Source organism: Melopsittacus undulatus, chromosome 4 (assembly GCF_012275295.1).
Source record: "Melopsittacus undulatus isolate bMelUnd1 chromosome 4, bMelUnd1.mat.Z, whole genome shotgun sequence".
In the NCBI taxonomy this organism is placed as follows: Eukaryota; Metazoa; Chordata; class Aves; order Psittaciformes; family Psittaculidae; genus Melopsittacus; species Melopsittacus undulatus.
Window position 1 is genome coordinate 95,355,982 of NC_047530.1, and position 24,337 is coordinate 95,380,318.

Below are 24,337 nucleotides of genomic sequence, written 5' to 3' on the forward strand. Positions count from 1 at the left end.
GTATCTATACATAGGTTCTGACTTCCTCTAACCACAGGACAGCATTGTTCAAGCTGTTTTAAAAAGCTTTCAATGAAAGCCTATGGATGACTAAAACTCAGTAAGCAAATAAATTAAAACAAAACATAATGAATTAGACTGTGTACCAGAAAGATCCAGCCATTACTAAAAGTTAAATATATTTATATATTCTCAGTTATAGCTCCAATGAAGGAGAAATATTTTACACTGGAGTTAACCACACTATATAAAGGCAGACATATGAGTAAAGGACAGTTCTCAGAATCCTGCTGACAACTTTCTAGCTTATGGATAAAATGAAACCTTTGAATGCCAGCCACCACCTATTGTGCCTGAGTTGTGCCTTACAAAGCTGCCATGGCCTTTGCTCTATCCAACTTAGAATAAGAAATCCTCCCCTGGATTTAGCTTTCTCATTTGTAACTATTAGTTACAGATCTGCCTTTCATTCTGCACAAATTAAATTTTTGCAATCAATTATTCAGGAATATCCTTTCTGCAAAAGGCTTACAAATTCTGTTCTCTTACAGGCTTTGTTTAATATTACCATACTCTCACTTTTTCAAAAGGAAAATCTGAAAGTCACCAATCCTCTGTGGCCTTCCTGTAAGCCTCCAAATATACAAAAAACCTCTGCTGTTACAAACATCTGTTTTGTTTCTTAAGGGAGGGAAAACAGAGTCCTCCTAAAAATGTGCAAAGGACAAGTCAGGTAAAATGATTACACATACAATAAGCACCATGTTGTGAAAACATGACACATTTTGCTAATTAAACTGTTGTCCTGTATTAGCAGCCTGGCACACAATTGTAACCACTTCACATCTACGGAGTGCCTTCTAGGGGGCACTACCACCGATTCTTACCATAATGTTTAGGAAACTAAATAGAAGTGACTAAAAAATCAAGCATAAAAAGAAAAACCAAACAAACAACAGAACCAAGAACCCCATACACACACACAGTTTACTTCCCAAACTGAATTATACCTTGAACAACATGATTTGAAAAGGACAGTTGAACAAGTAGTCCAGTATATACATACAAAACAGACACTGAAGAACTCTAATAGCATTAAGTTAAGGCCTTAAACATTTTATGGATTTTTTTATAATGCATCTAGCATACTATACAGGGAAAACATTTTTTGACAAAGCTGTCAATAATCACAAACATAGAAAGCAACAGATACAAAGCAACTAGCAAATTTTATTTTAGAGGCTATTTAAAGTTACTTCCTTGAATGTTCCTTTAAACATCTTAAACATATTAATTGCCTGCAATATTCATGAAATTGTATATATAGCAGGGTGTCCGAAAGCTCCTCCTGAGGAAGAAAATGAAAACAAGAAGAAATTCCTTTAAGGCTTAGCTTCTCTCAATATCCAATTGCAAAGCAGCATAAGGTCAAGGTATAACTGAGGCTCAATTAGTTAGAATTCATATAATAATATTTATGCTGGCTGAAGAAAAAAAAGCTGCAAGCATGTTCCAAGATAGTGCAAGAACTCTAGATGGCAAGAAGACCATACACAGCCTTCCCTAAGAGATAACATGACCTAGGAGTAGGACATCCAGCTACTGACAAACTGAACTATCTGATTTATGCACAAGTAAGATGTAAAGGAGGATGGATTATTAGCTGAGGCTAAAAAAGTTGTCATAGTTCTCTCAACACTGCCAGCTTCAGCAAAGGAAGACAGCTTCAAACCTCTTGCTGTAATTCATTTACAATCTATTGTATCAAATCCTTGCAGCAGTCCTCACCCCCCAGGGATACTACACATTTCACCATGTGCTAAACTTCGGGCTTTGCATGTCTCCATGGTTTCTAATACATCAGATTTACTTGCCAGACAATAAAAGTATAAAACTTCAGTCATTTGAGGCCTCCTGGAAAAAGTATCTTCAACTATACCTTTGATCTCAGTCACTGCAGTAAGAATTTTACTCTTTTGGGAAAGAGGAACAATGATGCAAGTGCACTTTTTAGTAGCTCTGTCAATACCCTCTCCAGTTAAGACAGTGACACTTAAATTAAACCCAGGCATACAAAATGCTAGTGGAAATAAACCAGAAAGCAACAAAACACAGCTAACCAAAAACATTTAATCAAGAACTGTGCACAGAAAATTATTTATTTGTCTCTCCAACATATTAATGTTAAATGATGACAGTTAAATAAAAGATAGAAGAGTTCTGAAAAGTATCAATTCAGGCATCAGCAAACTGATCCAAAGCTCTAGAAAATGGGAGGTTGCTTCTTAGTAAAAAGAGACTCAAAGTATGGGATAGTTTAGTACATATACAAAAGATTTCCCAGTCAATGTTCTCAGAAAACAACTTCCCAACATTATTTAAGAATTTAAAAATACTAGTATGGAGGCTAACGTTGACATCAGACCAATTCTGGTATCAGCATACTGCCTGCTAGAAAACGCTGCCCATGGACCAAGATTAGGAGCTGCTGCACAACTGCTTTAGTGCTTTGTCAGGAATTCTGTAATTAGGTGTGCCATTCGATGAACAAAACTAGATCCATTTTTTCTCTATCAACCAAGGTGCAAGTTAAAGAAAGTATTTGGTTGACTTAAAGGAACTCAGCTTTAACCTTCAAATCCTCTGCGTTCCAAAGCAAGGGATAACAAGCATTATTAGTCCTTCATATCTCCTGGAAGATTTACTTTTCCGTAGCGGAAGATTAATGTGTACTTACTAGCTTCTTTAATCAAACACTAACCATATCTGTGTTTTCAAAGATTGGTATCAAGATGTTTCTAATCTGCTGTTTTAAACTGGAATGTTAAACGCAATTCCCAGTCTCAAAAGAAGATGAAACAATGTTATTTTGCACTGGAGGAAACCGGAAGAGAGTTGCATCAGAAAAATAGCAGTACTGGTATTTATGCTATGTGTAGAGAGTACATAACGGATGTTACAAATATCAGGAGCAGCATACATGTAGAATAGACCAACTTTGACTTGTCTAAAACTGTAACTGTCTTGACATTAAATGGTTACTGTGACAAACAAAACAGAAAAGACAAGAAATGCAAAATTATGTTCCATTCACAGAGATTCACTCCATCTCCTGCAGCAATTTTCCAATATCATAGCCAGGTAATATAAAAATACAAGTTAATCTTTAGACACCATACCTTTAGTCACAAAAGTAAACACATTAGCATAGACTTAAATCTGTTAGAAACCAAAGTTACAGCTACTCACTTCACATTCCATTAATAGGCAAGGTAACTGTGAAACAGAAGTTCCAACTTTTGTACAGTGTGTGCATAGAGAGTTTCAGAGTTAAACTGACCATACAGGGTAAGCATTTTTTTTTGTTATGTTATTCCAAGAGAGAAGAAAAATAGGAAGTGTAATCCTAAAGCTGCAAAAATTGGCAGGAAGATTCCAAAGCAAGCAAATTGCTTTGAACTCAAGAGTTTATATAACAGACACTATTACTCAAGTTATTCTCAGTTTATAACTTCTATTTTTAACAGATAATTTACAGTATAAAGAGAGCAAACCAAAAAGCTCTGCTGAAGCCAGCCATCTTGTATCCTCCTAATATACATAATAAAACTGGAACAATTTGAATCATAAAAATTACCCCCCAAAAATTAAATGCCAAGCAGATACATTCTTGGGACATTAATACCTCAGCAACAACAAAAACCAACCCCTCAAACGCAGCAGACATTGAAGATTTGGAAATGTCTTTACTCTGAATGAATGTAAACAAAACTCCAAGGTGCCTGATCACATTAACTCTCCTCAGCACTCTGTAGAACTGACGGCATGACTCACCAGCAGAACAGTCACAAGCACTCAGCACATGGCCTGCTGTAATTATAGCCTTCACAGAAGGCATGTTCTAGTCCAATATAAAATAACCACTTCTAAACAGCAGTACTTAGATCCCAGGAGGAGACATTTATAACAAGAGAAACAAATGAGGGGAGACCAGAAAAGTATATAAAGACAACACTGCAGCTTTAAAATAGAGGGTCTAATAATTTTTCTAGCAAGACTGTGAAGAAATGTCTACTATACTAAAATGGCTGTTAAAAAATAGATAAATTACTGGATGCCAGCTCCTCTTGTCTACAATCACTCACTACCTTCACACTGTGGTAACACTTTCTTTTAATACATACACCTTCAAGAGAGGCATGACCAAAGGGAGAAACAGGCACATATATGTAAACTGAGAACACTCGCCAACAATCACCTTAAAGCCTAGAAGCACTAACTTAACACTTATCCAAAAGGTTTGTTTGCAAACATATGCCAAGATTCCATGGTTGGCACTTTAATCAATTGGAATTTACTTATTATCAGGAAACTCATAAGAACAAGACAGTTTAATTTTCATTTTAATCATAATTAGTTAAGATACTTAAGATTTAAAGTTACAAACAAATGAACAGCTAGTCCCAGATATAACACAACTTCAATACAAACCTTTTCCTTTAAACCAACATTCAGAAGTAGAGCTTTTGATTGGAATTTTTCTTATCCTGTATTAGTGTTAGGCAGGAGGTGTATAATCCTTGCCCCAGAATCACTGACACAAAAATCCTGAGCCTAAGGACTTCCACTGAACAGTAGAAAGCTACTGAAGCACTCATAGTAGCATTAAAATAACAGGAAAGAAAAAGATTTCTGAGAAAATGAAAAAAAATAAGATCCTAGTCCAACTTGAAAAGAATTCATCTTAACTTTTAGGTACAGATTTTGGAGCTGATGCTAAAAAAAGGCTAAGCACAGATTTGCCAGAAGGTATTAATGGACCGTACCTCCTGTACTGGCACCTCCATCACAGCATGTTCATCATGCAGTGAATAGATCCTTACCACTGTGCTATTTAAATTGGGACTGCATCAAGACCTGGTATCATAAAATTATTTGGGTTGGAAGGAACCACAGGTATCTAGTCAGACCTCCTGAACAAGGCAAAAGCAACACTGAATTCAGGCCAGACTGTGAAGAGCTTTATCCAGCTGGGTGTTGAAAAGTCCCATGGACAGAGATCCACAGCCACCCTGGGCAAACATTCTAAAGCAGAAACCTTCTGTTCATTTTTACAGTTGTTGTTTCTCATCATCCTGCTAACAACCTCCAAAAAGAGTCAGACTGTCTTTTGAATAACCTTGGTAGGTACTAGAAAGTTATTAGGTCTCCCCCAAGCCATCTCTTCAGGCTAAGCAGGACCAGATCCCTCTCACTTTTCCTAGCAAGTCATGGGCTCCAGCTCCTTGACCACCTTCTTTCTGCAACCATAACATTAATTTCATTTGGAAACATTAGCCAGAAGCAGTTTGCTTTAAAGAACCACTTCAGATTGGGTCTTCTTATTCTTCTAAACTAAAGCTGGATTTGCTACTTGTGTAAACCACACGTGGCATTAAAAAATCAGCAAGTCATGCACACTTTTGATAAAGATAGGCATTACATCCTGTAACAAGCTAGCACCCAAGCCATTTTGTTGCTGACAGGATAGTAAGATGCATCAAAAAGCTCTTATACTTTCACACAAAGAACTTCCCACCCATTCTGCAGAACAGTAAGTCCAAAAGCAGGTAAAGATGTCAGAAGCACCAAGCAAACAAACCCTGAACAGCTGGCATGTTCATTACCACTTGAAGTATTACTTAAAAAGATGTTCCAAAATTAACACCTGAACCTTTTAATTGATCTTTCTCTGTAAATTATGCATATAATTATTCAAGTCATTTGCACTGTCAAAAGTTTTAACTTCAGCAAGCACTTGAGGCACCATGCTACAGGAAACAATCACGCTTAAGCACTACTACAGAGGTCTGAGCACTTTTATGTTTCAGATATCAATGAACAGGTTTTTGTATAGCATTTTTAGATGAAACAGATACAATGGCTGAAAATATTATTTGAATTCCTTGATAATACATGGAATAACAAGATACTTAGTACAAAAATGATAAATAGCCTCTCAGCAGTTTCCTCACACTTAAAGCAGGAGGAATGTCTGCAGGCAGAAGTTAACAAGCAGCAATTAAAGCACATATGTTTGTTCCTAAGCATATCAAAGTAGGCGTCAAAGATGGAAATACAGTGCAAGATGATGGTCAAAGGTTTATAAATAACATACTGACACTTTCATACTACAGACAGGCATTCTGTAGGTCTGCAGTAATCTCCACTAATCATTTCTACTGATAAGACACAGGAAGAACTCAATCTATGCAGAACCTTTGGCATAAAGAGAACTGTAATAGCAAGGGATGTACCTGGGATGAAGCAATAATGAAAAAGTTGAGCTATTAGAAAGTTACTACTGTTTCAAACTTTTATTCTTCAAACCCGGTCCAAGATACACATAACTTTAGGTTTTCTGTCCCGTATCAACATCAGCTTCCAATCAGTTGGGAAGAACAGGGAACACCTTTTTTCCTTTCTAGCAGAGGTTAAGCCAGCACAGCCTATTCTTTATTCTAATACTCTCTTCTAAGAATGCTTATCCTACTCCACAGGAACAACAGTAAGCCAGATACTTCCAGCTGCCAATCGACTTCAACCACAGGTCAGGGAAAGTCCTCTTTCAAAAGAGTTTAACTGTGTTTAAGAAATAAAACAATTCCTTCAGGTATGGCAATTAAGAAAGATGCGCTTAATCAGCACAAGTAGAGCAGACAGAATGATTACCTGCAAAGACAGTAAACAGCTTGTGAAAAGTAAAAATACTACATAAATCCTATTAAGTATTTTATGTTGTTTATTACGCTGCATATCTTACGTAGTTCACTCCACTCCTACAAAGATTGACTCATGCCAACTTTAGTCAATGAGATTATTCACAGCACACAATATCCAGCAAAAGTTTAAGTTGTTCAGGACAAAGGTCTTTAATCACGGACCTCACTGCACTAACTGAGTTGTCCAGGTTGTAGCAGTAAGATCTTACTCTGAAACAATGTCTGGTTATTGAAGTAGCAACAGTTAATTGTGAGAAGAGACCTAAACCAGTGCCCACACTTCCAAAGAGGGAAAAGACTCATAGGGACACAAACACCACCACACATGCTAACCGGAATAAAAAGAACAACTAAAAATGAGGCACAAAGCACTGCATATGTTTTTTTCTTTAAAAACAAAAAAGAAAATTACCAGATAATAATCAGATGACAGTTCAGAAAACTGAAATAGCTTACACATTTGCTATTTTGCAACTTCTGACCCTTAATCGCTAGCATTTTTTCTGACAAACCAGTGCTCCGGCAAAGAGAAAATTTGTTGTAAGAATATTCCTCTCTTAACAGAGTAAGTAATTTGTTAAGACAACTAGAATTCTGCATTTTATCTTCTAATTGCTTTTTAAGTCTACCTGCATTTTCACCTCTATTGTCTCCTTTAAATAAGGAATGGCAAGGGACAAAACAGTCATATGACAATACTCTAGTTTCTACCAAGGGGGGTTTCATATCAACCACAGTTGAACCAACTACTATCCATTCAGAAAACCAAACATGCCAATTCAAGTTAACCATGCTAAAACTGCCACTACACTGGTTCTTCAGCATGTACCTGCACAAGCCTTCAACAGATGATTTATCACATTCTGACTTGACTAGCATCTTTGTATACTTGAAAAAACAGAAGGCAAAAGTGATCACAGTCTGGTCAGCTGGCAAATAAATGGGATGGAAGGAGGAGTTGGTTTTAATTTAGACAGTAAAAGGATTACCAGAGAGTACTACTACAGAACATGCATTTAAAAAATCCTACAAAACAAAACCTATCATTCTGAAGCTTTAGCATAAGCAATTGCAAGAGCAATCTCCACATAATCCAGGTAAAGTCAAGAGAATATAGCTTAAAAATACAAATACATTTTAGCATTCCAGCTCACCTTAAGGTAAATATAGGCAGTGACACAACTAGGAAAAAGCTAGTGTGTGGCTAAGCATTTGTTTTTTTGAAAACAGCAGATTGACCAGATTATCTTCACAGACAAAATATCTTTAATATGACTGAATTGAAGGTTTTTTAAATCAAATATTTACATTATCTGGGTTTTCTATCAACATGGGCTTGCCACTGACTTCACTATGGCAAGCACATGTTTAATAACTTCTCTTCAAAAAATCTTACCACTTCAGAAAGCAACTGCCCAACCAACACAGCAAAAAGACTGCATAGTAAAATAAACAGCTACTAGTTTTGTTTTCTTATACATATTCTAACAGCAACTCTGGCAAGACCCAGTTAAGCATTCTTTCTGTAAGAAGGGTTAGTTGTACAGGATCACAGCCAGCTGATGTCCTGGCAATAACATACAGGCTATTACATCAAGCTGTAAAATAGCAAACTGGTAAGACATACCTATAGACCTAACTTAAAACCAAACTAAACTTACACATTAGTTTGCTTAAAAACTATAAATAGAAGTAAAATTGTGTTTGACAAGCAAATGACACCAGAAAAATACTCAGTATTTAAAGGATTCATTTTTTTTATCAAGTAGAGCACCAAGAAATGCTAGAAAGTTCAAGTGCAAGGTCTTGCACCTGGGCTGGGGCAGTCCAAAGCACACATACAGGCTGAGTGGAAACTGGATTAAGAACAGCCTTGAGAAGGATTTGGTGGTGGTGCTGATGAGAAGCTCAACATGACCCACCAATGTGTGCTTGCAGCCCAGGAAGGTATGTGTGGGCTGCATCAAAAGCAGCATAACCAGCAGGTCAAGGGAGGTCATTCTCCCCCTCCACTCTACTATCCTCAGTCCCCACCTGGAGTACTGCACTCAGCTCAGGGGCCCCCAACACGAGAGGGACACAGACCTGTTGGAGCAAGTTCAGAGGAGGCCACAAAAATTAGCAGAGATGGAACCTCTTCTATGGAGACAGGCTGAGAGCTGGGCTTGTTCAGCCTGAGTAAGAGTAGGCCCCACAGAGACCTCAGAGCAGCAGTACCTAAAGGGGTCTATGAGAAATATGGAGAGGGACTTTTTCATAAGGACATGTAGTGATAGGATAAGGGGGAATGGCTTTAAACTGACAGAGGGTGGATTTAGATTAGATATGAGAAAAAAATTCTTTACTAAGAGGATGGTGAAGCCCTGGCACATGCTGCCCAGAGTAGTTGTGGCTGCCCCACACTGCCCCCTGGCAGTGTTTAAGGCCAGGTTGGATGGGGCTTGGAACAAGCTGGTCTAGTGTAAGGTGTCCCTGCCTGTCGCAGTGGGGTTGGAACTAGATGATCCTTTCCAACCCAAAACATGCTATGAAAGTTACCTGGAAGAATGAAAATGTTTGAAAATATTCAAGACGCCAGAATACCTGTTATGACAGATGGTACACAGGGTAGTTAGAAGAAACATGTTTGATTGTAAGTACTATTTTCAAAGAGCTCTGAGAGACAGAAAATTTATAGGACCTAATCAAATAGAAAACAAGAAAGCCCACAAAAGGCTTGAGGGTTTTTTGTGCATCTCCAAAACTATATCTGAAATTACAGGGAGCACTGACTCAGTTCACATTCCTGGCATAGTAAACACAAGACTTTCGCTGTAAAGGTTCAACATCCTAATAGCATTCAGAATATGAGTATTTCCTTAAAAAAATGCTTTCACACTGAAAGTATGTATAGCATATCAAATGGCCTCTGCCTGTTAAAATTCGACAAATGCATTAGGATTGAGTTCCAAGTAAAGTTTGCCTTGTGCACTCAAAAGTGTGATAGCTGTAATTTCAAGACACTTTCACATAATTTGGCAATTTTATTTAAATAAATCCCGAAAAATTATTTTACATTCATTAATAGCATATAAAAAAAAAGAAAAAAAAACCTACAAAAAATCCCCACTGCCTCAATTTCGTTTTTTTTAAATGGAAATTGCTATCATTGTGTCACTTATGCATTAAAACAATGCAAATTAAGGGATTAAAAATAATAAAACCTCACTTATTTGACCACTAACCACTGCCTTCAAATGCACACATTAGTCCAGGAATAAAGCCCTTTACCATAAACTGCAAAGAACTCTGCATGCAGAAAAGTCCTTATGACTGTTATCTAGGTCTGTTATTTAAACATGAGCTGGAAGAAAAAAATTACAAGAGGGATGGAAATTCAAATTCCAGCTTCAGTTCCAATTTTGAGGCCAGAAAGGATTATTATAATGATCTGGATTAGTTTTGTAAATGCTGCAGACAAGAGAAATCCAGAATGTAGTGTCATTTCATGGTCACAGCTACTTCTCATGCTTCTTTATTCTGTAGCCAGTCCTTCAGGCAAGTATAAAATCCTTAGCTAGAAAAATCAAATGGCAAACTTCTTAAATACCTTAACAGCTATTTACCTTCTTTGTTACAAATGCATGGTTAGCTTCCAGTCTGAAATTATACAGGGAAAATAAAGGATGATAAAGCTCAAAATGTATAAAAGAAAGATAAACCCCAAGCAAAGATGCAGAGATCCTATCAAGCCACTCCTTACACTGGAGAAATCCAAATTGCTTTATTAAGGGAAATAAAAAAAACAACTGTAAGCCATACAGATGTAGACTGCAAGAGTCAAGTGAAGCAGTCAACTTTTCTCTCTCACAAATACATAACTAAACAACTTGCTGTAAGAGCTCTGACTCTTGTATACAAACCACTGCATACATTCAGATCTGCAGCAACACCTTACTCCTGATAAAACAGGAGTAGTGTTGCTGCACCTGGTAGAACCTGATTCTACTCCTGGTAGAAACAAGTAGCAAGTACATCACCACTCTCTGTGTGACCATCTAGGTATTGGAAAAAAAACCAAACAAAACCCCACCCTATTTTTTCCCCTTTTTAACTATTAGAATCAATTCTCGTCTTTCACTAAACAATCCAAATCTGATTTCAACGTACGTAGTTTTTGTTAAGTTATAATGCATTAACAGCTAATCTTATGCTTTTGCACATTTTTTCCTCTTACCCAGGAAAACAACCACCTGTCATTAGCAATAAAGATAACGGGGTAGAAGAGGCATTTCAACCCCTCAGAATCTCTACAGATTCATCTGCGAGTTACGCCCCTTAAGGTGAAACAGCAAAAGTTTATTATGATCACCACTACATACAACATGAAAATAATTGTGTGTAACATTCAGAAATATCAGATGAATGAAAATTAATTCCTTCCAGTGTAACACTGCTCTGTAAACCTAATAGGTAACAGAAAAATTATTTAAACTGACTGCATTTTGAGGGCTTGGTCACTCCCAAGATCCTTCTATTGGTACTGTACTATGCTCTGAATTAAATTGAGATCCTAAACACTTGGCTCCTTACCACTCCATTCACCACTTCTCACACTGCTGTTGCTAAAGTTTCCTATATTAAGCCCTGTAAATTCTTACATGAAAGCCACAGTCTTCATAGCTCCTTTTACACTACACCTACCTACTTAAAACTTTTTCCCCCACTGTCCCTTGTTATTAAGGAAGTCAGGAACACTTTCCAATTGTTCTAGATTGCATCAACTCTGGTATTCAAAGTTTACTGGAAAAAATCTTTTACAAGGGCCAGAGATAAAAATTACAATTTCACAAAGCTGCAAGGATATAAGAATATTAAATGTACATAAAACCCACGTATCCATTACAGGTAACAACTGAAGAACAGTAAACTGGTTTGGCCAGTAGTTATTTCCCTTTTTTTAATTAACTGTTTAATTTAACAGCTGTTAGCCACACAGATTATAGAAAGAACCTTACAGCGATTTCCCAAAAAGATGAACTAGGACTTCATGGTATAAAGACACAGAGTGGAGAATCCGCTCCGAATACCGAGGTTTCCTAGAACTTCAAAACAAAACATTACATATTATTGGACTACAAATGTCAGGATGGAGATTTTTTTTCCTATTTTTAGTTTCAGAGGAGTTGAAACTTTAACACTCTTCCAGGTCTTTTCCACCCCCTCATTAGTTCTGTCATGCTTCTCCCAACTCTTTTTGTCTTCCTTAGCTCTTCCCTTTTATTCCCTACATTCACAGGAAGGGTATCAAACTGAACATTTTCCTGATAGTATTTCCAAAAGCCTACCTCCTTTCTGTTACTTCCCGGTTATGCACTAATGGTTCCTGGCTGCTAGCCTCCTTGACAGGCATCATTGTAAATTATAACCTAAATCATCCCCTTGTCATCTCTTACTTCTTCAGTTTTTTTTAAAAACAGATGCAACTTTCTTTCATTCCTTCCCCAACTCACTTTTATCCTCTTTCTACATGAAGCTGAAATTTCTCATCCTCACCTTCCAGGCTGCACGAGCTCTGCCCCTACCTCACATAGCTGTATTTCACTAAATTCTCTTTCTTTAGAGGTAACATGGCAAGAAAAACACCAGGGTTTCAGGGGTGGGTGTTGATTGTCTGGTTGTTGTTTTGTGGGGTTTTTTGTTGTTGATTTGTTTTGGGGGGTTTGGTTGGTGGGTTTTGTTTTTTCTTCTTTCTATTATACAAAAATATGACAGGTTCATCAATAGGAGGGTGATTCTGTTTGGGTGCCCACCAAGCATTGGAGTTACCAAGCTACCACAAATCCAGCAATAACAGGCTACCTGGTTTTGTTGTTTATAGGGGCAGGTCTTGAGAACTTCCAAGATGACACAAAATTACAACTAAGTATTTCAAACTCTCAGTGGAACAAGGTGAAAGTGCTACATATTCAAACTAATGCATAAAGATAAATATAATTTAAGAGTTAACAATTGTCTGTCCTCCCCTACATTCCAGCCAAAACAGTTCTTAGGTTGCACTTTTTAACACCACTCCAAAAACCAATTACAGCCTTTCCCCATTAACCATAAAATCAGCAACAAAACAGACAGGGTCTCTTAAGCTTTGGTCATCTTTTGGTGCTTTATTTTACGTGCATGTACCTCTGCAGTATCTCCCAGGCCCACAGAAACCGGACACCCTTCTGTAGACCTCCACCATTCTTCCCAGAACCCGTTTTAGCCCAGACACTCCTCCTCCTGCACAAACCCTGCGGAACATACCCTGCCGACAGCACGCCTGTGACCGAGGCACCTTGCGCCACTTCGCGGAAGAGCTTGCACGACCTCGCTCCAACCCCAAACTTCCCAGAGAACACAAAGTGAACCCGGACGAGCGCCACTGGCCCAGGCCCTGTCCCACTGCCACCACGACTAGGACTCCCACCAGCGCAGCTACGGGAGCCCCGCGCCCGAGCGACCCACCCCAAATCCTCCGCAGCCCAGGAGAAGAAGGTGACTCACACACCTACCCCGAAGGTTCCCTTCCCCTGAGCCCTCCCCATACCTGTCCATGGACTGCGGCAGGGCCAAGCCTGTCTGCTCGGCCATGGCTCCCGGGAGAAAGAGCGGGCCTAGCCAAAGGCCCGGAGCCTGACAAATGCGGCCCCGGCGACGACAATGCCGCGCGTCACAGGCGTGGAGGTGGAGAAAGGGAAGCGAGAGGAAGGGCAGCGAAACCACCGTCCTGCTGGGCTGCCCCTCCTTCCGCAGGCGGGGACGAAGCGGACAGCCGGCCGGCAAGGCAGAACGGAGCCGTAAGCAGAAGTTGCGCGGCCCAGGCCGCCGCGCTGCCGGGGCAAGACACAGAGCGCAGCCTCTGTGAGGTAACCGCCGGCCCGTCACTACCACCCACCCGCCGCAGCGCGCCTGCGCCAGAGAACGGGCGGCCGCCCCGCGACAGGCTGGGAAGTGTAGTTTTGCGGCCGCCGGGAGTTTAAAGGTCCGGCTGGGAGCATCTTGCTCTCTCTTCCGTCCACGGTACAGCTCCCTGCCCTATGTCTCACTTTGCTGCTGCCGTGTAGTCGCTGCCCTGCACATCGCGCGGGCAGGTAGGGAACGCGGCAGGGTAGTGGGGGTACGCGGGGGAAGGTCAGTACCCGGCCCCGCGCCCGCTGTGGTGGCTGCCACTCCCGAAAACAGTGCTCGCCGCCGTCCCGGCTCTTCTGAGGGCCTGAAGGGACGGGGCAGTGGGGAGTGGCCATCGCCCTTCTCGCGCAGCAACCGTTGTCCTCGGCGGCGTGTGAGGCGAGAGGCGCAGCACGGGTCCCGCCTCACGGGAGGAGGGAAGTGGAGAAAGATTGGGCTGCTGCCTCCTCTGTGCCCTCGGGGGACGCTTTCGGGGCAGGAGCAGCACCCGCGCCATTCCGTCTCCTGCCGAGCAGGTGCAGGCAGCTCCAGTCCCCTGCTCGGCCTGCCGGCCTCCAGGGACCTGCCCTTGGGGCGGAGAGGCCCGGGGGAAGAGGTGACCCTGCCAGGTGCCTGCCCCAGCTGGCTGCTGAGACGGGCGGGGACTGGCACTGCAGCAGGGAAATTAATCCGGTTTTGTGGGCTTGCTGGCAATGACAGGCACCAGCACCCGGCGCCCTTGTAAGTGGTCTGTCGTGCCCGATGAAGGCCTGGTGGCCACTAGCTTCTGTACGCAAGTGGGGTGAGGCGTGGGACTGCTGGTGGTAATGACGCTGCTCTCGCTTCGGTTTGTAGGCGTGCTTCCTAATGAAAAAAAAAATCCTTTTGAAGTGCTTTCAAAATTTGCTGTGTGTTCTGAAGTCAGAACATCCCATCAGTCTGTGAGTCTTGGAAATTTAGAAGCTGAAAATCCTTTATAGAAGAAAGGGGTGGATAGCTGCCTTTCTATTTGTTTACATTCTGGGTGTCTGTCTCCCACTCTTATTTTTTCAGTCTGAGTGTATGTTTGCATGTAAAGGTTCTGTATAATGTCACGTTCCCCTAGCAAAGGCACCTGTGACATTCCGAATTCTTGGGAAAGTTGTTTAGTGAAGATCAACTTTGAATTTTCCTTTTAATGTGATATAGTTAAAAGTATTTTTTTAATAGCTGTTTTTGTAATTTTGTTGCATGTAACTAGTCCTGGGTACCTCATGTGAATTGCAACTTTGTTGTACTGTAGTTACTGTGCAAGGTAGTAATTTACAGGGCTAACTCCACAACTATACAACTGCATCAACCTGCACCTGTTCTTGGTTAGGACAAGTAGTATTTGCATGGTGGATATACGTGATTGCAGAGATCAGGTAGAATAGAAAGGAGACTAATGAATATACTGGATTCTTTGGCTGTCCTGCCTCAGTTAGCCAAAAATCAGTCTGATTTTCAGAGTCCTTATTGAGAGAAACGTATTGTAAAAACGTGAATATTAGGATTTGGGCTTAACGGCTGTATTACACCTATGCAGTAGGGAGGGTGTTATTTTATTTTCTAGTTGCTACAAATATCATAAACAGGAATGCTAAAGTAATTACAGTGATGTAAATGCTCCGTACAAGAAGTATGTATAGAAGCAAGTAGGAAGAAGGTGTCATGCTGACATCCTGTCCCAGAAAACTTATTAATACTTATTCTTAGAACTGTAAAATTCAGTTTCGCTTGTACAAAGTCTTGGATGTACAGTGGCCTGAGTAAACCATGTGGGCATGATTTCCTGGAAGAGAGCCTAATACATACTGTACCAATTACAGCTGTTTGCGAAATGTAAGAGCAATATTATATACCAGAGTTTCTGGTTCCTAATGTTGGTCTGGAATAAGTGCATTGTCCATTGGCCAAAGCACTGATCAGCTAGACTGGACAAATGCTTAGGTTTTATATATTTAGTCTAAAATGTTACAAATGGAAATAGGGAAGCTGGTTTTATCCTTAGGTTTATGTGGCATGAGAAGGGGTAATGGTTTTAAACAAATAGAGGATAGATTTGAACTAGATAAGGAAAACTTTTTTACTGTGAGGCTGATGAAACCCTGAACAGGTTGCCTAGAGGGAGAAGTCGTAGATGTACCATCCCTGAAAATATTAAAGGTCAGGGTGGAGCAGGTTCTGAGCAACCTGATCTAGTTGAAGATGTCCCTGCTTATTGCAACAGGGCTGGACTTAGATGACAGCTAACAGTCCCTTCCAACCCAAAGATTCTGTAATTCTGTGACTGTAATGGCAAACCTCTTATCATTCCATGGAAAACTTAAAGATCCTGAAATCTACAAACTGATTTGTGCCTGTTGGACAGCTTGGAGTGTATGTCCTCCATTTGTCTGCTCTTCTCAGAATCAAAGTCCTAAAATACATATGTAACCATTTCTAAATTTAAGGAAAAAAATCCTTATTCCCTGACAAAGCATGAGTTGTCATTCCATCCTCATCTCTTCCCCTTAAGAAGACCGGATATGCAGCTGCTTTATTCAAATACTTGGCTTATTCTCCGTAATAATATCCTCCTTCAGTTCACTCTCCCTCATCCCCTTTGTCTCTTCTTTTTCTTTCCACTTTTTGTTCTTTATGCTTCCTTTTTTGTATTGGCAATTTCCACTATCAGTTTCATGTTGCTTCTGGCAATTTTTTCATTTTTTTAGAACTATTATTTCCCATATCATCCCTTAATTGATTCTTCTTTGTTCCTTCCTTCTGTCTCCATGATGTTAATTGCATTGTCTTATTCTGTCCTCTCTTACCTTCACCTGATGGTAGCTGCATTTGAGCCTGGAGTGAGCTCTCCTGGGAAGGCTCCCTTTTTCCAATGCAAAGTGAGGAAAAAGGGTTGCTATTAACTGAGATTTAACAGGGCTCAGCTTCAGTGATGCTAACTGGAGGTGGCAGACATTTTGGATTGAATAAAAACTGCACATCTGGAGGCAAGTATAGATCTTAATGAAAATCACCAAAACCAGTATCAGCTATTTAGGGTTTAAGATTGAGCCTTAAATTTGGCTATCAGATTTATGTCAAAATATCAACACTGAAAATACTTAATAGCTTCCTAACAAATTTATAGACATTTAAACTTAAGAATGAAGTTGACAAGAATTATTCACTGTTTTCAATAAAGCTAAGTACCCTGACAATATGGATATTTTATTTTGGCAAAACTGCATTTTTAACTGCTATGATAGTAATGTGTAAAATTAAATTACAAGATTGGCTAGGCATTTTTTATCTAGTTGATTCCACCTCAAAAAAAAAAAAAGGGAGCCCTCAAACTAAAAGTAAACAAATCTAAACCAAGAAAAATGTTTCTACAATAAAGCTATTTTTTTTCAGTAACATAATACTTAATTGTAATCTTTAAGCTAGGTGGAATATTCACTTCTGACAAAAACACCATCATGGTTTGTTAGAGTGGGCTTCAATTGCTTAATAATGAATTTGATAAAATAAAAACACTCAATACAATGTTAACTGAATTAGCTAGGCTTACGTGGGCCATTTTTACAGTTTCTTTGGAACTGGTCCAGGTCAAGTAATGCAGATAGCAGACAGAATTAAGCTCCTGTGTTCTGATACAGCTGTTGTTACTATCTTTTAACTTCCAGTTATGAAAAAATTGCCTGGTAGAAACAAAAACCGGTTTCTTCTAGTGGCCAATTGATCAAAAACTGTCTTTATGTTCTGATATTCTTTGCTTCTGGAGCGCTGCTCCATTTGTGAATATCGTAAGAAGCACTTATCTTACTCATTGATCTATAAAGTGAAGCTGTCTCCTGGGAAAAACTGACAGTAAGGGTGTGGTCCCTTCCACATGAATCTTAAAATAATTTGAAAAGCAATAACCCAAAGTAAATAGGAATGTAAAGGGGGGTATAGAATGCCTAGAGCTACTCCTGTGATAGCTGGGGTATTTCAACAAATGAGGTTTCTTCTACTGCTGTAATAAAGCAGTTTTCCTTCTCGTAATGATTCAGAGTAGCACAAACAGGTTAGAGCAAGTGTTGAGAATCCCTTAATTATAGCACTGATTTAAGGCAGGTAGACCATACAGTCCAACATAAACAGAAGGTAGAAAGTAATGTGTAAGTGTTTAACAACTCATTTTCAACTGCCGTAATGTACCTTTCTCAGCTTTAGTCATGTCTTTTCACCAGTAAAGCTAAGCACATTTCATCATTTGAACAATCAGCTTGCACTTTTATTAAATTTTGATATTTTCACACTTCTGATTTCAACTATATAATTTCTATACAAGCTTTAGTATTTATTCCTGCATACTTAGTATTATAAATAATTATCCATAATAAATATCCAGAATAATTCATGTGACAGTACAAGACAGAACACAAATCCCAGTGAATGGAATTCTGAAAACTTTACCTGACCTACATTAATCGTCAAAATATTAATAAAAGAGGAATGCCTGTCAGGCTGTGTATTGATGTGGAGGTTGGACATATGCAGGTAGTGGAAGGGAGGTAGTTGAAATGCAGAACCATGGTGGACAGAGCAGATGGAATGTTAAATAGTAAAATTTGCACCTTCATTTTTTTCCCACTTAGGTTTGTTTGTTTGTTTTTTTTGTGTAGAATTTCCAGTGTGGTAACAGTAACTCAGTAATGAAAAAGTGGTAACTTGGAAATTGGAAACTGTTCAAATAATACAACATTTTGGCTGTGTGCTGATTTTGACTTGGTTTAAATTTTCATGCTCTACTTATTTGTGTTTGAGTTTCAGAATATTGTTAGGAATTGTATTATGGTAGGTAATTATTTAATATTTTCAGCTAAGCAACATGATGCAATCTCCTTTGTAATAGCTGTATAATTTATAGCTGGTATGAGCTTATAATTAACTTCTTATACTGGAAGTTTGGAAATACTAGTACTATTTCTTGTGTAGCTATTGCTCTTCCAAACAGGTAGCTATTTGATTGGGGTTAATAAATTAAACTGCTAAAAGCTCTTATTTAGTTACTTGGGTTCAGCTCGATCTGACAGATATTTATTTTCTTAGAGCTGGTGATTCAGACTGCAGCAATTTGCCATGGAAAGAGAGAGTGTTTGCGTACTTTTTTCCTTTAGAGCCCTCTTCCTTTCAGGATAGGCAGCAGTGAAATGCCATCTATAGCTAAGACTTCAACCCCCAGGATTCCTTGGGAGAGCATGCGCTGAAAGCTTCCAGTTGTCAAAGTGCTCTTGCCAGAGTGGTCGACTGTTTGTCGTATACCAAACCTGAAAGGAGAAAATAAATATACTGTCATTTTGTTGATCTTTAAATACAGAAAATCCAAAGGTAAACATTCCTTACAAATTTTTGTGTTGACTGCGTGGGTTACTGCATGCAAACGGAGCTGCTATTGTTACGGGGATAGAGAGTTCCTGTACTGGATTTTAAATTTGCACAAATACTTACACCAGCAAATAATCAGGAGGTACTGCATTAGTCCAACATTAGACATTGGTTGGCCTGTCTTTCAAAGTCATTTATTATCCAGTGTTTTTCCATTCAGACTGGCTTCATTCATTAAAGGTAGGTCTTGACCCTGACAAAAGGGTTGAATTGTGCAGTGATTTTTACCTTTAAGAAGTAATATGAAAATAATGTGGATTACAATCCTTAGAATAAAATTCAGGACCAGCTAGCTAAGTCAAGGTACATGTTTGAAACTAGTGCTGTGCTAGCCACTATAGATACCCTGGTGACTAACTGATTCAAATATACTTAATTGACGACAGATTTTTTGCATTTCAGCTGCTATGATTTTCTCGCTAAATATATTTTTATACTGATAGCTCAGAACCAGGGAACAGATACATATAATCTTTTTCTCTCTCTCGTATGTGGAATCATCAGTAATTTTATGTAACCTTAGGCATAATAGTGATTTTGATAGAAATGAAGCTAACGGAAAGCTATACAGAGCTTGATATGTCTTACTGCAGTACTGCTTTAAACTGCCTTGCAAGGTTTTCTGCACCCTCAGCACAGCTTCTTGTTACAGATGCAATACTTTGCTCCATTCTGCGTAGGACCTTGCCTTCATGTTGTCTCACTGTAGTCTGTTCATGAGCCCTTGCTGTTCAGTTTACATATTGAACAGGTAAATAAGAGGGAACATGAGCAGTAACTTAATTAATAGCAGAAACCTGTCCTGACACTCATTGTGTGTAGTGCTCAGGAGATTTCAAAGAAAAAAAAAAAAGAAAAAAATGTTAAAGGTACACATGAACCATCAAAACTGTTGATGTCAGAAGGGAGAGGGTTGTTAATTTCACCTTTCTTAAACAGTTAATTGATTTGGCTTTACTTTGTAAAACAACAACCCTAAAATAAGGCAGTCTTAGGAATTTACATGTCCTATGATTAATGCAATTAGGTATGCAGCAATTACTATTTTTGACATAGTTAATTGAAATGATTTTTGTCTCATTTAAAATACTTCTGAGATTGAAAATGATCTCTTCAATTGACTAAAAGTTTGCAAAATGTGGAGGTTCCCATTCTAGTTTATACAGTTGCTGTTCATTGCTGTCTACATATGCATTAGTATCACCATGTTTCAAAAGTCAAATTACATGATCAGTCCTATTTCATATGAAGCCACTTTTCTATCAGATACAACTCAACCATTCTACATACATTTAATTTTTTTTAGAGTTTAAACTTATGTATTGATTTAGCAAATAATTTGCATCACTAGTCTTTGTCTTGTGCATATAAAGATGGCTTTTAAAATGTGGCATGTCTGTATTTGAAGTATTTCAATTTACCCCATTTTTATTTTTCATTGTGAAAGTATCAGAAACAGCATAGCATGATAATACTTCCAATATCTGTGCATTTGGACCTTACTTTTCTTTTTTTCTAATGAACAAATCACCAATGATTTTATATATGTAGAAGTACAGCGAGTAGAAATACCTTTAAGCAAAGGAGTGCTTTGATGTTTTATACGGGAAGATCCTAAGGTCGCTGAAGGCAAATGTAACACCCGTCGGTGGCTTTGTACATGAAGCGTCTCTCCCCCCCCACCCCCAACCTCCTCTCCGGCGTTGTGATCGCTTCTCATGCCCTAAGCAGGCAGCGAGCTGTGCGGCAGAAATAGGCCAGAAAACGATTGTGCAGCTCAGAACATCTCCAGCATCAGTGAGAGATTTCGTGTGTGCTTTCTCTCTGATAAATTTCAGTAACTGAAAGCTTGTCTGTTAATTAGGGAAAATCGGTACCCGGCTCCTTTAAAGGTCCCTTAATAGAAAAGGGGGTGGAGAAGAGTGAAGACTGGTGTCTTTTTAACCTTGCTGAAGGACGCAGCAGTATTTATTGACGTATGCAAATAACCAGGGGGAGGAGGTGGAGGAGGAGGAGGGTGCTTGGAAAAACAGGAACCAGAATCAGTTTCTCATTGCAGGGTGAGAGCTCTGAGTTCCGGTGTAAGAGAAAAGAGACGTGGCGAAATTGCTGTATATCTCTGCCCTATAAGCACATCTCATTTAGACTGAAGGGAAACAAGGCATCAAAAAGGGTGAAGCATCTTAAAAATTATTTTAAAGGCAATCTAGCACGATCAAAGGTTACATATTCCTAAATGGGGGAGGGGGAAGATTAAGGGTTTGCCTTGCAGTCTGCTGTAGCATAGCGCTAGCAATAGGACGAGATTTTTGCCTGGCAAATGATTAAGACAGCCTGGTTTGTGGTATGAATGACAACGTTAATAATCTGTCTTTGTGGTTTTTTCCCCTACTGTTTCAGCTGCGCAAACCATGCAGGATGATTTACTGATGGACAAAAGCAAAGCCCAGCCCCAGCAGCAGCGGCAGCAGCAGCAGCAAGATCCAAACTCAGCAGAAGCCCCCTCTACACCCATCTCGTCGGAGACACCGAAACCAGAAGACAGCAGTTCAGTGACTAGTATCGGCACATCAGCTCCTTCACAAAATAGCAAGGAGAAGATGCAGATGGAGTCTCCCATTTTGCCTGGCTTAAGCTTTCACCAGCCTCAACAAGAACCTGCAGCCGGCACCTCCTTGTCTCCCTCCTTCGGCAGCACCTGGTCTACAGGGACCACAAACACGGTGGATGATAGCTTTTTCCAAGGGATTACTCCAGTCAATGGGACAATGCTTTTCCAGAATTTTCCACACCATGTCAACCCTGTATTTGGTGGCACTTTCTCACCTCAGATTGGCCTAGCTCAGACTCAACACCACCAACATCAGCAGCAGCAGCAGCAGCAAGCTCAGCAGCAGCAGCAGCGGAGGTCACCTGTAAGCCCTAATCAGGCACCTTTCGCCCAGAGAAATGCTGCTTACAGCCATCAGCCCATCATGACCAGCAAACCGTCTTCCTCCTCTGTCTCCTCTTCTTCGTCCTCCAGCTGGAATAACCATCAAAATGCGGCTTGGAGTACACCTTCCAATCCTTGGGGTGGGCTGCAGGCTGGTAGGGACCCTCGAAGGGCAGTTGGAGTGGGGGTCGGCGTGGGAGTGGGGGTCGGCGTACCCTCTCCCCTCAATCCCATTTCACCCCTTAAAAAACCATTCTCCAGCAATGTCATTGCCCCTCCGAAGTTCCCACGGGCTGCACCCTTAACCCCCAAATCCTGGATGGAAGACAACGCGTTCAGGACGGACAATGGCAACAATCTGTTGCCCTTTCAGGTAAATGACTACATGCACCTTCTAAATGGTGACAGCTATCCCGAAGTTGTATTTTTTACAGGGGTGTATTTCATGTTCTGAGAGGCATCTCCATAACTCATATTTGCATCGAAAAATAACCTTATGTGAAAGAAGTGGGTTTGATCCGAGGGAGTGGACACACAGAGATTCCAAATACTGGCTTAAGATTTATAGTCTTATTTTTCTTGTAACTTAAATGTGACAGGCCTTTTGGTTTTGGGGGTGGTTTTTTTTTTGTTGCCTTTTTTAGCATCTGAAAGGTAGTAGCCTTCCTTTGTGAAAACCAGGTTTGGCAGACTGTTCTCTTGGTGCTCTGTGCCTTTTTTTTTTTTTTTTTTCATGTTGTCCCATAGGTGAGAAACAGGAGATATTAAAATTGCTAGCTTTGGGTTTCTGAGAGACCTGTTATTTTTCACTAAAGCTGCTTTTTTACCTGAAATCCAGTTAATTATTTTACCACCATTGAAAAAACTAGTTGACCTTATGTTGTGATGGGATTTAATGGGGAGTCTGGTAGCATAAGGTATACATATGAAAAGGTGTATATGTCTGATATGTACACCCTGCTGTTATATTCACAGTGGAGGTTTTGAATACATCTAGAAGGAGCGTGGGTGTGTATGGAAAGAGTGGCGTATCTGTCCTTTCCAGTGAGGAAATGCCTAATACAATTGAAGTGATTTAGAAACAGCAGGGAGGTATTGTATAAAATAAAGCATTTTATGCTGTTCAAAATATTTGCACAGAAAAGAGACAATAGGACACGACCTTCAGAGCCATATTGCAATGGAGTCTATTTACTAGCTACATAGCTCTGAAATATTTAAAGCTGCAGTGCCCTTCGCTGTTTTTATCTATGACGACAAAGCAGATCAATTGCAGCTGAAACTGGGCCACATAGAAGATTTGCAATTTTAATGCAGAATGAAACCTGTCATGGTGTGAAATCCATTTTAAGTTGAAATAAGCAGAGCATGCACTTGCAGTTCTGTCTGTACAAGGTGAAGGGAATATCAAATTTCTTCTAGATTAGCATTTTTAGTCTTGGACAGATCAAAATTTTCTGGTTTGGAATATAGTGAAATCATTTCTGTATGCTTTCTTTTTAGGTAACCACTTTCTCAACAAAGTATTAACAATTTCAACTTACCAGTATGCTAAGAACAGCATCTAGGTTGACAGTATTAGAAACAAAGAAAATAAAAATCAAACACCACCCCCACCTTACTTTATAATATGTTGAAGTAAAATACATGCATTCCTGTGCACTTTCCAGTCCCATTCAAAGAGGGCATCTTATAGTCAGCCTTGAAATTTCATTTTGCTGCTTCATTCTGGTTAAAGGGAGAGTTGCTAATTTTTTATTGGCTACCCTAAATGAAGGCGGAGTGGGTTCTCGTGAACTGCTGGTCAATGTCTCTGAAGCACTGGAGTCTGGAGAAAGGTTATACTTTAGACACGATATGCCTGGTAAAGCTGCTATGCTGCACAGCAATACAAAAGCTAATTAATATAGCTCCCAGTCATTTTTTAAGAGTCAGATACGTGTTTCATTTTACAATTATTCTTTTATTTAAATTGTCTACATGTAAAACATTCCAGATTCTGATAGAATTGAATTAGTAGGGAAAACAACAGTAAATGGTCTTATTTCTGTGGTTTGCTTGGTGAGATGCATTTTTAGGTAATAAACAACTTTATTATTGTGACTAAGTTGTCACAAATTCAACTAGCAGATACTTATCACTAGGGAAAAAAGAATAGATAAATGTTTTTAAAGAAAAGTTCTTTTGAGTTTAAAACTGAGGTTTTGAAAAGCTAAGGTATTAGCCAACATGTACATCCAGAAACTTATTTTCTTCTCTGTGAATTTAACCTGATACTTTCCTGTTCAACTGAAAT

At 39.5% G+C, this 24,337-nt stretch overlaps 2 protein-coding genes across 5 annotated transcripts in view; one reads left to right on the top strand and one right to left on the bottom strand.

The window, feature by feature from the left end:
- Window positions 1–13,908, bottom strand: part of MARCHF5 (membrane associated ring-CH-type finger 5) — a 31,558-nt gene extending 17,650 nt beyond the window's left edge. The window contains exon 1 of one of the 2 annotated variants that reach the window (XM_005144056.3): window positions 13,327–13,906. In XM_005144056.3, the coding sequence (XP_005144113.1) occupies window positions 13,327–13,370 (44 nt within the window). In that variant the 5' untranslated portion in view covers window positions 13,371–13,906. Of the gene's footprint in view, window positions 1–13,326 lie in introns of both variants that reach the window. The other variant, XM_031044696.2, reaches the window with a different exon arrangement.
- Window positions 13,188–24,337, top strand: part of CPEB3 (cytoplasmic polyadenylation element binding protein 3) — a 93,711-nt gene continuing 82,561 nt past the window's right edge. For 2 of the 3 annotated variants that reach the window (XM_031044693.2, XM_031044695.2), the window contains exons 1-2: window positions 21,140–21,279; window positions 21,507–22,414. In XM_031044693.2, coding sequence (XP_030900553.2) covers window positions 21,518–22,414 — 897 coding nt within the window. In that variant the 5' untranslated portion in view covers window positions 21,140–21,279; window positions 21,507–21,517. Of the gene's footprint in view, window positions 13,275–21,139; window positions 21,280–21,506; window positions 22,415–24,337 lie in introns of those variants that run through there. The other variant, XM_031044694.2, reaches the window with a different exon arrangement.